General features: G+C 33.9%; 1 protein-coding gene across 9 annotated transcripts in view; it reads left to right on the top strand.

Moving 5' to 3' along the window:
- The window catches only part of LOC108035914 (protein unc-13 homolog B), a 43,046-nt gene extending 32,731 nt beyond the window's left edge, over positions 1 to 10,315 (top strand). For 6 of the 9 annotated variants that reach the window (XM_050886905.1, XM_050886906.1, XM_050886904.1 and 3 more), the window contains 15 exons: positions 1,651 to 1,792; positions 3,572 to 3,896; positions 3,984 to 4,256; positions 4,497 to 4,655; positions 4,712 to 4,837; positions 5,124 to 5,291; positions 5,357 to 5,638; positions 7,515 to 7,736; positions 7,829 to 7,995; positions 8,067 to 8,358; positions 8,418 to 8,775; positions 8,968 to 9,066; positions 9,123 to 9,285; positions 9,347 to 9,473; positions 9,532 to 10,315. In XM_050886905.1, the coding sequence (XP_050742862.1) occupies positions 1,651 to 1,792; positions 3,572 to 3,896; positions 3,984 to 4,256; positions 4,497 to 4,655; positions 4,712 to 4,837; positions 5,124 to 5,291; positions 5,357 to 5,638; positions 7,515 to 7,736; positions 7,829 to 7,995; positions 8,067 to 8,358; positions 8,418 to 8,775; positions 8,968 to 9,066; positions 9,123 to 9,285; positions 9,347 to 9,473; positions 9,532 to 9,693 (3,065 nt within the window). In that variant the 3' untranslated portion in view covers positions 9,694 to 10,315. The other 3 variants (XM_050886909.1, XM_050886907.1, XR_007763869.1) reach the window with 2 other exon arrangements.
- The last annotated feature ends 2,456 nt before the right edge of the window (positions 10,316 to 12,771 follow it).

The raw sequence follows: 12,771 nt of genomic DNA, 5'->3' as shown, positions 1-12,771 counted from the left end.
AATCACCTTGCCAAAGCCCGTTCACCTGCACTAGTAATTTTAATACAATTCTCAGTATTAATATCTAAACTATATTCATAGTATATACTTTCCTAAGAACACAAATACCGATTCTTTATACAAATAACGGGTATAAAAAGATGAAAAAACTAAGTAAAATGCCCTTGGCTAAGGATGTAGAAGACCCTTTTATGCTTTAAAGAAAAAAGGTCTTTGTCCAGAATTTTCATAAAACTGTGACGTGATCAAACATTTGTAAGTTTGCAGCCGTGATGTACAGCTACAATTTTTCAAATATTGAAGAGTTTAGTATTCCACTTTTTATTGTCGACCTGTGCTATAAATGGACATTTAATTGTTTTCTACTTCATTTTAATTATTCCTTATAGTCAGAAACAAATGTTTTTATAAAGACACAAGCATTATTTTCGAGATAACATTTTTTATATAAATATAAAATTATAATTATATAAATTCAGATTATGTCAACATTTTGTATTAATTTAATTTTATAGTTTTATATATACTTTATATATAGTATACTTATTATATAGTTTTATGTATACTTTGCTCGCCATTTCTCTAGTTTTTAAAAAGACCCACTGAATTACTGAACTGAAATTGAAGAAGCAATACTAATATATATTTGCAGATAGTCTTTTTTAAGCATATAGGCTTTGACCATTATCAGGGGTAAAAAATAAACACCTAGTTACAACATTATATTTTAACAATATTTATGTCAAGTACTGAACTTAAAATCGTGTTTATATTAGCTAGCGCATGAGGTTTTTCGATCTATGATGGCTTAAGCGATTAAATTATTATATCGGAAATATATAAACCATTTATATATATGTGTCTAAGATTATCTTATGGACAGCAAATTTTGCTGTAATGTATGTCTTTCCTTTTAAAAACATACATACATCTTTTTGAACACATTTTTAATGCAAATTATTTATAACTGGTGTTTTTTATTTTGTGTGTGTATTTTTTATAGGTAAACAACTTTATATATTGCTTTTGACTTTTCGGCTCTTTACGTTGAAATTGTGATTAGTTTTTAAACTTGTACCGAACTAAATTATTTTGTTATCGACAATATATTATAAACACTTATACCTTTTTCACTTGCATCTTTCTGATTAGTAATCATATTTACATAAATGTATATACCTATGTTCCAAAAAATGTGTATGTACATACATATATGTATATGTGACACTATAATCAAATCAGCAGCACTGCACTGTTTTTGCTGAGCTGATGTTGACGATCATTATTAAAAACAATCCGTTTTTTTCTCTTCTTCTTTCTCCCTTGAAAATAAATTCTTAACATTGAACAAAAATTAAAAACTACAAAAATGTTAATAAATTTTCAAATGCACATAATAAAAATCTCAAACTGTTTTCTTCGTTTCAAACCCCACAAATTCGTATTTAAATTACAAACTCTAAAAATTAAATTAAATCTACAAAATCTCCAATAAAAAACGACAACTCATAAAATGCAAATGTCTGGGACATTATAATGATCGGCTTGGAACATCTGACTACCACACACTAAATTGGCGACTTTTGGACTTTGGTGTTGGAAACGAATAATAATATGAATCCACAAAATTTGACCTGAAATTTGACGCAGTGATTTGTGCTCAAGGCCTGATAGCGAAGGATAAAAGCGGTACCAGTGATCCATATGTGACGGTGCAGGTTAGCAAGGTGAAAAAACGAACGCGAACAATGCCACAGGAACTTAACCCTGTGTGGAACGAGAAGTTTCACTTGTGAGTACTTGTGCCCTAAATTCAATCCTTATCTTAATCAACACACAAAACAATATGAACTTTGTATGTGTACAAACATTAATTACACCTAAGATGCACTCTCTCACTTATGTATACTCTCGTCTCTCTGTTAGTTCCTTTAAAGTCTGAAAATTTCAAATATGATTTCTCTTTCAAGACTACTGATGGCAACGATGTCGATCATTCTTTATTTCACCATGATTTTCATTCTCGAAAGCTTGCACTCACAGATAGGGTATAGGTGGAACATTTTGAAACTCAAGTGGTAAAACAGATACATCTATAAAAAGAAAGACAATACTATTTTACAGCCTAAGTGGACCAAAAAGGATGACGGTAGAGTTGGACCATTGGATCACGGAAAAGAAGTTCATATCTAACAGAAACTACCATCATCCTTCTTGCGACACTTTCAAATGTTGTTTTGTAAACTAACTTGCTAGTTTCGCGGGAAAAGGGCTGTTAATAGCTAAATTTCTTTTAGAATGTGATTAAACGACGAAATATTCAAACAAAATATTTACATTTAAGTGCTGCCCATTTAAAGTGAGTACTTTAACAAAAGTACAATTAAATATGATATCTATTAAACAACTCACAACGTGAGTACTTTAACAAAAGTACAATTTAATATGATATCTATTAAACAACTCACATTTTCAAAGATATAATAATAAGGGCAGGCTTAAACCTGCCTAATCATTATTTTACCAAAAGTTTGATAACCAAAACTCAGTGCAGAAAATGTTTACTGACATTACACACTGTATGAATTATCTCCTAATTACATATGAACATGAATTGATAATTATGTCAATGGGCTTGGGACGGTTGGGACCAAACAAGAAAGTGCACAAATACTGAAAACAACATCTAGTGAAAAAAGCAATTATCCAAAAAAATTTATACATCAACGTGCATAAAATAAAATACCTAGTGTCCAGTTTAGGGATGGAACGTACAACCACAATATCTACCCATATTTGATGATATTTCCCTCTGCCCAACTATTTAGAAAGCTTTAGAAAACATACTCCCACTTTTAAAATGTCGGCACCAGGGGTGGATCCAATGCAGAATTGGGCGGCAATCAGACAGACCTATAAAAGGATTTAGGGCAAAGTTTGGAAACTACCTTGCATAACTGGAGTCTGCTTAAAAATGGCTGGTCAATTCATCTAGTGACTTTAATCAATATTAAGAAACCTACACTTAATGAGAATTCTGCGATTTCCGGGATCCTCTTAGTAGAGTAGTGGAGTATTTTTTATATTTCTATATCTTTTCGTCACAACTAAGCCTGACACGTATTTTTAAAATATTTGTTATTTAATTTAATTATTTTGAATGCCGTCCGACCCTTAATCACTGACCGAAAGCTCGACAATACGTAAAAAAATAGCACATATTGATTAATGTTTTTAAAAATTGGTGTACCGTGGCGAACTCAAAAGCTAACTCCATAAAGGGTGACAAGGCTTTTATAGTTTCCGAGATCCCGGCGTTTATATGGATGTTAGGACCTGTGACACCAACGAAAACACTTTTTCCTTCATATTTCTCAATGGCTGCAACCTACCTTTTTTATCTATAATGTAATATCCCTTGCACACTATCGCGGTGCGATGTTTAGCCCTTTCAATACACTTGTGCCAAATAATACTACATATGCACAACTTAGCACGTTAAACATATAACATTGCTTTCAAATTGTATTTTACGTGGATAACTAAATTATTATTTATTGGGTGAATATAGCGAGTGCCACAACTCCTCAGACCGTATAAAAGTTCGAGTTTGGGACGAAGATAATGATCTTAAGTCAAAACTTCGTCAGAAACTAACTCGAGAGTCGGACGATTTTTTGGGCCAAACAATTATTGAGGTTCGTACACTTTCTGGCGAAATGGATGTTTGGTACAATTTGGAGAAGCGCACAGATAAATCCGCTGTGTCAGGCGCCATACGGCTTCATATATCTGTTGAAATAAAGGGCGAGGAGAAGGTAGCTCCTTATCATGTACAATATACCTGCTTGCACGAGAATCTGTTTCATTATCTTTGTGAAGAAAATAGCGGAATGGTAAGCACTGAAAAAATATTTATATTATGAAGTATTTTCTTCTTATATAAATAGTGATACTTTTAAAATATTATCATATCGTCAAAGGTTAAGTTGCCAACTCAAAAAGGAGACGATGCTTGGAAATTATATTTTGATGAAATTCCTGAAGAGATTGTGGACGAGTTTTCTATGCGGTATGGAATCGAGAATATTTATCAAGCTATGACGCACTTCCATTGCCTATCTGCCAAATACCTGTGTCCCGGAGTACCAGCTGTAATGAGTACCCTGTTGGCAAATATAAACGCGTATTATGCTCATACGACTGCTTCTTCAGCTGTGTCGGCCAGTGATCGCTTTGCAGCCAGCAATTTTGGGGTAATCTACATAATATTACACAGTGCAACACTGAAAAAAAATGCGTAGCTTGGATGAAAAAGATGTAGACAAGATTTTTCATAAAAATAAAGCCAACTACGGCTTACCTACGTTGTTTTGTACATTAAATCCTTGAGTCAAGGACTCTCGGATTTTGAAATCCAAACTGCGGTCACACTTCAAGACCCTAAAATCATATTAAGGATGTGTTAAGTATACATTGTATTATATTCCTTATAGAAAGAAAAATTTGTGAAATTGTTGGACCAGTTGCACAACTCTCTAAGAATCGATTTGTCAATGTACAGAAACAACTTTCCTGCGTCGAGCCCAGAAAAGTTAATGGATCTCAAATCTACAGTCGATTTATTGACCAGCATAACATTTTTCCGGATGAAGGTAATTTTAATGAACATTAAGTTGTGGTAAAATATATTATTTATATAACAACCCAGGTACAAGAACTATCAAGTCCACCGAGAGCTAGTACGGTTGTCAAAGACTGTGTTAAAGCATGCCTGAGATCAACCTACCAGTTCTTATTTGAGAACTGCTACGAACTTTACAACAGAGAATTTCAGGTAACAATTTTTTTAGTTATCGTGCGTTATTGCCTTTATTTATACTAATTGTATAAGGTGACAAAGTTATAAGTAAACTTCAGTACATAGTTCTTGTTCTTTGTACAAGGTAATAAAAATAAGCAAAACTAAAAAGATTACGGCAGAAGGTTATGAAGCCTAAAATATTTAGTGACAGTATTAATGCCAGTAGAGGTGGGTTGCGCTGCTGCTTTAGTAATAGTCGTCTGAAGGGTAATTTTTATGCATTGAATAACAGAGAAACGGATTCTTAAACCACAAACAGGTTGACCCCAATGAAGCAAAACGTGCTCCGGACGATCATGAACCTAAACTGGATAGCGTTGACTTCTGGCACAAGCTAATAGCTTTAATCGTATCGGTTATAGATGAAGATAAGAACAGTTATGGAGCCGTTTTAAACCAATTTCCCCAGGAACTAAATATTGGCCAGGTTGGTTTACCATTCACCCTTTTTTCATCGAAGGATAACACATTTACTTGAACACAAACGTGCAGTTATCAGCATCCTCCATGTGGCATCTTTTCGCTGTCGACATGAAGTACGCACTTGAAGAGCACGAGCAGCACCGTCTATGCAAGTCGTCGGCTTATATGAATCTTCACTTTAGAGTTAAATGGCTATATAGTAACTACGTTAAAGAGGTGCCTCCCTACAAAGGTGCCGTCCCCGATTACCCAGCATGGTTCGAGCCTTTTGTGATGCAGTGGCTTAATGAGAATGACGATGTGTCACTGGAATACCTTCACGGCGCATTTAAACGTGACAAAAAAGACGGGGTAAGAACTCTTTAGGAAACTTTATGCACAAATTGATATACTATAAAAACCGTGTATTCGGAATATTATTTATAATTATACCCACAGTTCCTATGACAGCTATGGTTATAATAGTCATCCGATTTAACATTCAAAATCGATATTACGTAGTCTGAAAAGATTGACGTAAAGAATTGTTTTAATTAATAAGTTATAAAGCTATCGACATAAACCCTTCCATTGGTTTTATTTCATGCGCAGGAAGTGTATACTATTAGTCGGAACAAGCCAGTTCGAACTATTTCCTATTGCTCCTATTTAAAAAAGAGAAACTCTATAGTCGACGTCCTCAACTGTCAGATGCTTATACTCAGCTAAAGGGAGAGTGAGATTTCTGGAACACAAAAACTCCACCTATCGGCTGTTTAAGTTATTTCACTAACTTGTCATGTAGAGTGAAACATAGGGGCCGCTTTTGTGTGGAGTGTAATCTCTGACTCTGCAACATGCAGTCTGCAATCCCCCTCTTGCACTCAAACAAATTTGCTTAGTATTTATTCGGTTTGGTTTTAATTTTTTTTAACAAATAGTCCGATTTGAATAATTTTTTTATGCAGAGATTTAAGATTAAAACCAAATCTTATTAAATTTGTACAAATATTATAAGCGAAACTATAATTGTTTTCCTATTAATTACACATGAACACAAAATTGAACTTTAAGAAATTTCCACGAACCATCTCTTACTCTCCATGAAATTTGAGTGCACCTGAGTAAAAGTCGTCTAAAAACATTTTTCCATCACATAAAGGGACTTTCAGTAGGGATTAATAGAAATGGTTCGTGAGAAATTTTGGCTGCGTAAAAAAATGTAAATGAATAGTTGCGTTCAGCAGAACAACATGATAACTGAATGTTTGTTCTGCTGAACGCTCATGATAGGTAATGAAGTTTTACCTGTCCTAGAATAAGTTATTACCAATTACTATATAAACAAATGTTTCTTAACTAAAATTAAAAATTTAATAAAAAAATTAAAAAAGATATAATAGTTCTAAAGAATTTAACTAGTTTCAAGAGAGAAACAAGTACCCTTAGAAACGGACAGCCGGACAAATAGATCGACTCGTCTAGTGATATACTAAGAAACGTCGCCTTCAGTAAGCTTTTTAAACCCTAGCAGAAGGTATAATGATTTCAGTCAGAAGTTTGCAAAGCAGTGACAGAGACCTTTCCGACCACATAAAGTATATATATTCTTCATCAGCGTCACTAGACAAGTCAATCTAGCCATGTCCGTCTGTCCGTCCGTGTGTCCGTCCGTTTCTACGCAAACTAGTCTCTCAGTTTTAAAGCTATCGGGCTGAAACTTTCCTAAAAGTCTTCTTTCTATTGCAGGTAGTATATAAGTCGGAACCAGCCGGATCGGACAACTATATCTTATAGCTCCCATAGAAACTACTGGGAAAAAAATTGTAAAAAAAAATTATATCTGTAGTGTTTATTAACATATAACCTCATAAAATGATATTTTTAATTAGTTTGGAATTTCGAATTAAATTTTATCAAAATCGGGTGGCTATATCATATAGCCGCAATAGGAAAGATCCGAAAATGGGTGGGAAAATAATATAAATGTAATACATATAGTTGTCAAAGAAACGGTCAACGGAATACTGAAATAATTTTTTTTAAAATCACTGAAACCAGCAAACAAAACCCAAAAACTTCACATGGTGTTAACGTAGATTATTTCTTATAACTGTAAGGGTATACAAACATCGGCTTGCCGAAGTTAACTTCCTTTCTTGTTTTCTTGTTCGGTTTATTGTTTTAAGTTCTTTAATTCTATAACCAAAACTAAAATGATAAAATATCTGCAATATCTATTTTGCAGTTTCAAAAGAGCAGCGAACACGCGCTTTTTTCAAATTCGGTTGTCGACGTCTTTACGCAATTGACGCAATGTTTCGATGTTGTTAGCAAACTCGAGTGTCCTGATCCAGAAATTTGGAAACGTTACATGAGGCGTTTTGCTAAAACAATCGTAAAAGTGCTTATAGCTTATGCGGATATTGTAAAAGTAGAGTTTCCAGATCATATGAAGGATGAAAGAATTGTGAGTAGAAAAATGGAAAAAAAAATTAGCCGGGTGTTGAATACCTACGCTTTTTTATTATTAACCGATTTCATCTGCCGTTGCGGCTACAGGCTTGCATACTTATGAACAATATTCAACAACTAAGGGTGCAATTGGAAAAAATGTTTGAGTCTATGGGAGGAGATAAGCTAGAGGAGGATGCAGCCAATATTTTGAAAGAGCTTCAACAGAATCTTAACTCGGCGTTGGACGATTTGGCATCACAATTTGCTATCAGGTGGGTTGGACTGCTACCCAAGAATAGAGTACAATAGATAACTTTTTATTTTGAATTTTATTACCATTTAGTTTGGAGCCACGGATAACTCAGTCGGTGAGAGAACTAGGTGACATGCTGCTTTCTATTAAGGGAGGTAGTGGAACTCTGGCGGCTGGTAACCTAGCAGCCCAAAGGAACGCCGTCGCCGTTGAAGCAGATGAAGTTTTAAGACCGCTCATGGATTTGCTCGATGGTTCTTTAACACTTTATGCACAGTCATGTGAAAAAACAGTACTGAAGCGATTACTAAAAGAGCTATGGAAAATCGTAATGCGAATATTAGAGAAAACCATTGTTCTACCACCAATGACTGATAAAACCGTTCGTATACTAATGCAAAATTTTTAGGTCATGAAATTTAAGCTTACTTTTTTGAATAGATGATGTTTAAACACCTTACTGATAATGCCAAAAATTTAGCATCCAATGCAAAAATTGAAGACATGGGAAGATTGTTCAAGTCGCATATGGCAGGCAAACAAGATGTCAAAAGTGCCCTTAGCGGTGTAATGGACATATCGAAGGAAGTCGAAAAAAATTTGTCACCAAAACAATGTGCCGTTCTTGACGTTGCCTTAGATACAATAAAACAATATTTCCACGCCGGTGGCAATGGACTGAAAAAGACATTTCTAGAAAAATCCTCCGAACTGCAAAGTCTACGTTACGCTCTCAGTTTATATACGCAAATGACCGACACCCTAATCAAAACGTTTATATCTAGCCAAGTCCACGAGGGTAAGTAGAGGGTCAAAACGTAATCAAATTGTACATTTTTTGTTCTTTTGCTACGATTTTTAAAAAATATTATTTAAGAGGCTCACCCATATCAGAACCTTTTATTTATTTACGTTCTTAAAACCAAAAGAAGTCAGATAATATTGATAATATATGTTTTGTTTATACGATTTATACAATTCTACAATTCAGTTGATCCTGAAAACGCAGAGGAAAGTGTCGGTGAAATTTCTGTGCAAATAGACTTGTTTTCCCATCCTGGTACTGGCGAACATAAAGTGAATGTGAAAGGTAATATAAACTAAATATTGAAAAATTTATATAACATTTTGTTTTCTCATCCTTAGTCGTTGCTGCTAATGATCTTAAATGGCAAATACCGTCAGGAATGTTTCGTCCATTTGTTGACATTAATCTAATCGGACCACACCTGCAAGAAAAAAAACGAAAATTCGCTACAAAGTCAAAATCCAACAACTGGTCACCCAAATACAACGAATCTTTTAGCTTGTAAGTATTTAATTGCAAAACATAAATTTTACAATTGAGAATTAAATAATTTTTTTTCTAGCACCATTGGAAATGAAGAGCAGCTAGACTTCTTTGAGTTGCACATTTGCGTTAAGGACTATTGTTTTGCACGTGACGATAGACTTGTAGGCGTTGCTGTAATTCCACTAAAAGATATATCGGAAAAGGTTTTTTTTTTTAATTTTAAACAATTTAGTTTATACACATTTATATTTTGATTTACAGGGCTCCGTCGCATGCTGGTTACCTTTAATGAGGCGTATTGAAATGGACGAGACGGGTTGGACCATTTTACGAATCTTGTCACAACGTAATAATGATGAAGTAGCCAAGGAATTTGTTAAGCTAAAATCGGAAATAAGGCAGGAGCCAACAATGGGCACCTAAGTATGGCATCCCGTACTACCCAATCTCTAGAACTACACCAACAATGTTAAATATTACAAAAATTTAATTTTACAGAACAACTTTACCTTTATTTATTTTATTTAATTTTTTTATTATGAACAGCTTTCTCATATAAAAAAAGTCATACACAAATTATAAAATATAGTTATAATTCCTCAATCTTTGAAAACTATGTATGTTATAAAAGAAAGGCTCTGTAACGTTTAGATTTTTATCGTGAATCTGTCACGTTTAAGAAATGGCCCACACCAAATATCCAACGTTTATTTAAATTCGCAATCACACACAAAAATGATCATGCTACCTTCTGGCAATACATATTTATGTACGTCTCTACATTTGTACATAATGCTGTCCAGTTGCAGACATATTTCATTTTGAAATTCATTTTTCATATGTATATTTAAAACTCACTAAACGCACATTCCTATTTGTGTAAATAAGTACCTGTACAAATATTAATTGGAATTTCTCGAAAACATTTGTTAAAGATACATACTTCACAAAAAATCTAAGTCCATGTGAATTTTTATTTTTTTCTATTGCAATAAAATTAAAATAGTAGTTAAAATGTCAAAATAAATATCAACACTTCATCATAGTTAAAAAAGGTTTATTTGGAAATCAACCTGTCTAACATCACCTTTAATGCAAGTTGATGTGATGTGGGCGGGGTCTAATCCTTATTTTTTGGTGTATAAAGGATATCCAGTCTTTTGCTGGTACCCTCTTACGGTTTTCAAATTATTTAGTGTTCACATTTCTTTAAGCTGTAGTATGGGAAGACGGTTTTAGTTCATTATTATTGTTTGAAATTTAAAAAAAATTTCATTTTTACATTTAGGGTGGTCTACATTCAATTAAATATATTTTTTCATATGGGTGGCCTTGACTTGGTTTTATTTCTGAAATCCGTTTGTTACCTTTCCAAACTACTTTGAAAGCTTTAAATTTGAAAAACTTTTCTAGTTGCTAGAACCAGAATTTACATGGTCGTACAATATCGAATTCAGTTTCATTTTTGAAAATATGGACAATTAATATCCTTGAGTCATTTACAACTTTTCGCAAATAATTTTATTTATAAAAAAAAAACACCGTTTTATAAATGTACTTTCTGTAAACATTTATATACCCAAACAAGGAAGGACAAAGAAGGCAATATTCAATTATATATGTATATAAATATATATATATATTTATTTATAAACTAATTAGCATAAGTATTGTAGGCAACTCTTTCTGTCTTTTTCTCGCTTTGTAAACGCTGTACCAAATTTGCGTGACCCAAGAAAATTCATTATATCCGATTGGAGCAAATCTGAAAACTTTATTGGGACCAGTTATTTCCCACTGTCGTCTTGGTTCGCCTGCATCGTTTACGACGCAAAAAGAATTGAATATTTCCAGATTTCTTTTATAATCATCTTGCTTGAACCAAATGAGGGATACATTTGCAGAAAGCTAGTTGAAAGCTCCCAACGGTAAAAGGAGTTAATCTTTTTTCTTGAAATAAACGAGGACATTTACTTTTTCTTTTTATCAACTAAGTTGATATTACTTTGTGCAACATCAGATTCGTCTTCTTAATAATGCGAAACAGGTAATTCTGAGCCCAGTTTTTAATCCGCGGTAATTTTGGAATTTTTCGGATTTTCGATAGCATATTTATGGGATTGAAGCGCAGAAAAATGTGGATGTGTTCTTTAAGAAGTTCCTCGGCGATGACAGGAAATCATTTCAGCAAAAATCTCTTCCAACCCAAAAAAATGAATAAAAAAAAAAACAGTCTGCAAGCCGTTCAGCCTGACAGTGGTACCAATTCGAATTTTAAACTACCAAGTTTCGGAGTAGTTATCAAAACGTTGTGTCAACGAATTATTTATAGTACGGTACTTAATATTGTAGTAAAAAATAAACTCTATTTCTGGTATACCATGTTAGAAGATTTGAGTTGTAAAAAGTGGGCAGCACTGTCGTAAAAAATGCCAAAACATTTAAGTAAAATTGAACTATTTATTGTATATTAATTTAAATGAATAAACTTTGCAAATTTTAAGGGGTAAACATAGGTTAGCAGCTGGTCCGAGTACTTTCCAATTACTCTTTGAAAGGAGCAAACTGTCACAAACCGCAGAGCCATTCCCAGGTGGAACAAGGGCGAGATTGACGATTTTGGGATGTGCTCCTCAGTCAGATGAAACACTACCATAAAGACCCACACTGGGGCAATGCAACGCGTTGCGGCACGACGGCAAGCTGCGCGACGCCGCTTGCGGAATGTTAAAGTTAAGCGGAGCAAGATCGAGTTACGAGTATAAATATTTTGTATATATTTTGTAAAAATAATTTTTACCACCTCTGAATATCGATTGGGGTAAACGGCTACGTAACGAAATCCCGTAAAATATCTTGAGTTAAGAACTGTGACAGAAAATCTTATATATAATTTTTCGAATATTAAAAAAAAATTTCGAATATAAATAATATTTAAATTATTTAATGGTTACATTTTCTTATTTGTAGAGAAATTTATTGAAGAGCGAATGCAACAACCTACATATGTATCCCGACACCAGAAAGGGGCATACAATTTTGCTTACCAATAATAAAAATATTCTTTTGATGCCATTTATTTTTATATATTTTGAACCAGTAAATTGTTTTTTATTTACTTGTTACTCGTAGAGTAAAAGGGTAGACTAGATTCCTCGGAAAGTATGTAAAAGGTAGAAGGAAGCGTTTCCGACCCCATAAAGTACTTATATTGTTGATCAGGATCAGTAGCCGAGTCGATCTAGCCATGTTCGTCTGTCCGTCCGTATGAACGCTGAGATCTCGGAAACTATAAGAGCTAGAATATTCATACGTGGTATGCAGATTCCTGGGCTTCCTACGCAGCGCAAGTTTGTTTGAGCGGGGTGCCACGCCCACTTTAACGCCCACAAATGGCCAAAACGCTTAAATCTGTCTGCCGCCCACATAACATCTACTGGAAAAGCCGGTAGGTGGCGCCCTAAAATATCGTTTTTCTGCTAATATGTCTTCATTATCCTT

The sequence above is a fragment of the Drosophila biarmipes genome, chromosome 4 (assembly GCF_025231255.1).
Source record: "Drosophila biarmipes strain raj3 chromosome 4, RU_DBia_V1.1, whole genome shotgun sequence".
In the NCBI taxonomy this organism is placed as follows: domain Eukaryota; kingdom Metazoa; phylum Arthropoda; class Insecta; order Diptera; family Drosophilidae; genus Drosophila; species Drosophila biarmipes.
Note: the sequence above shows the minus strand (reverse complement) of the source record. Positions and strands in the feature narration are given on the sequence as shown.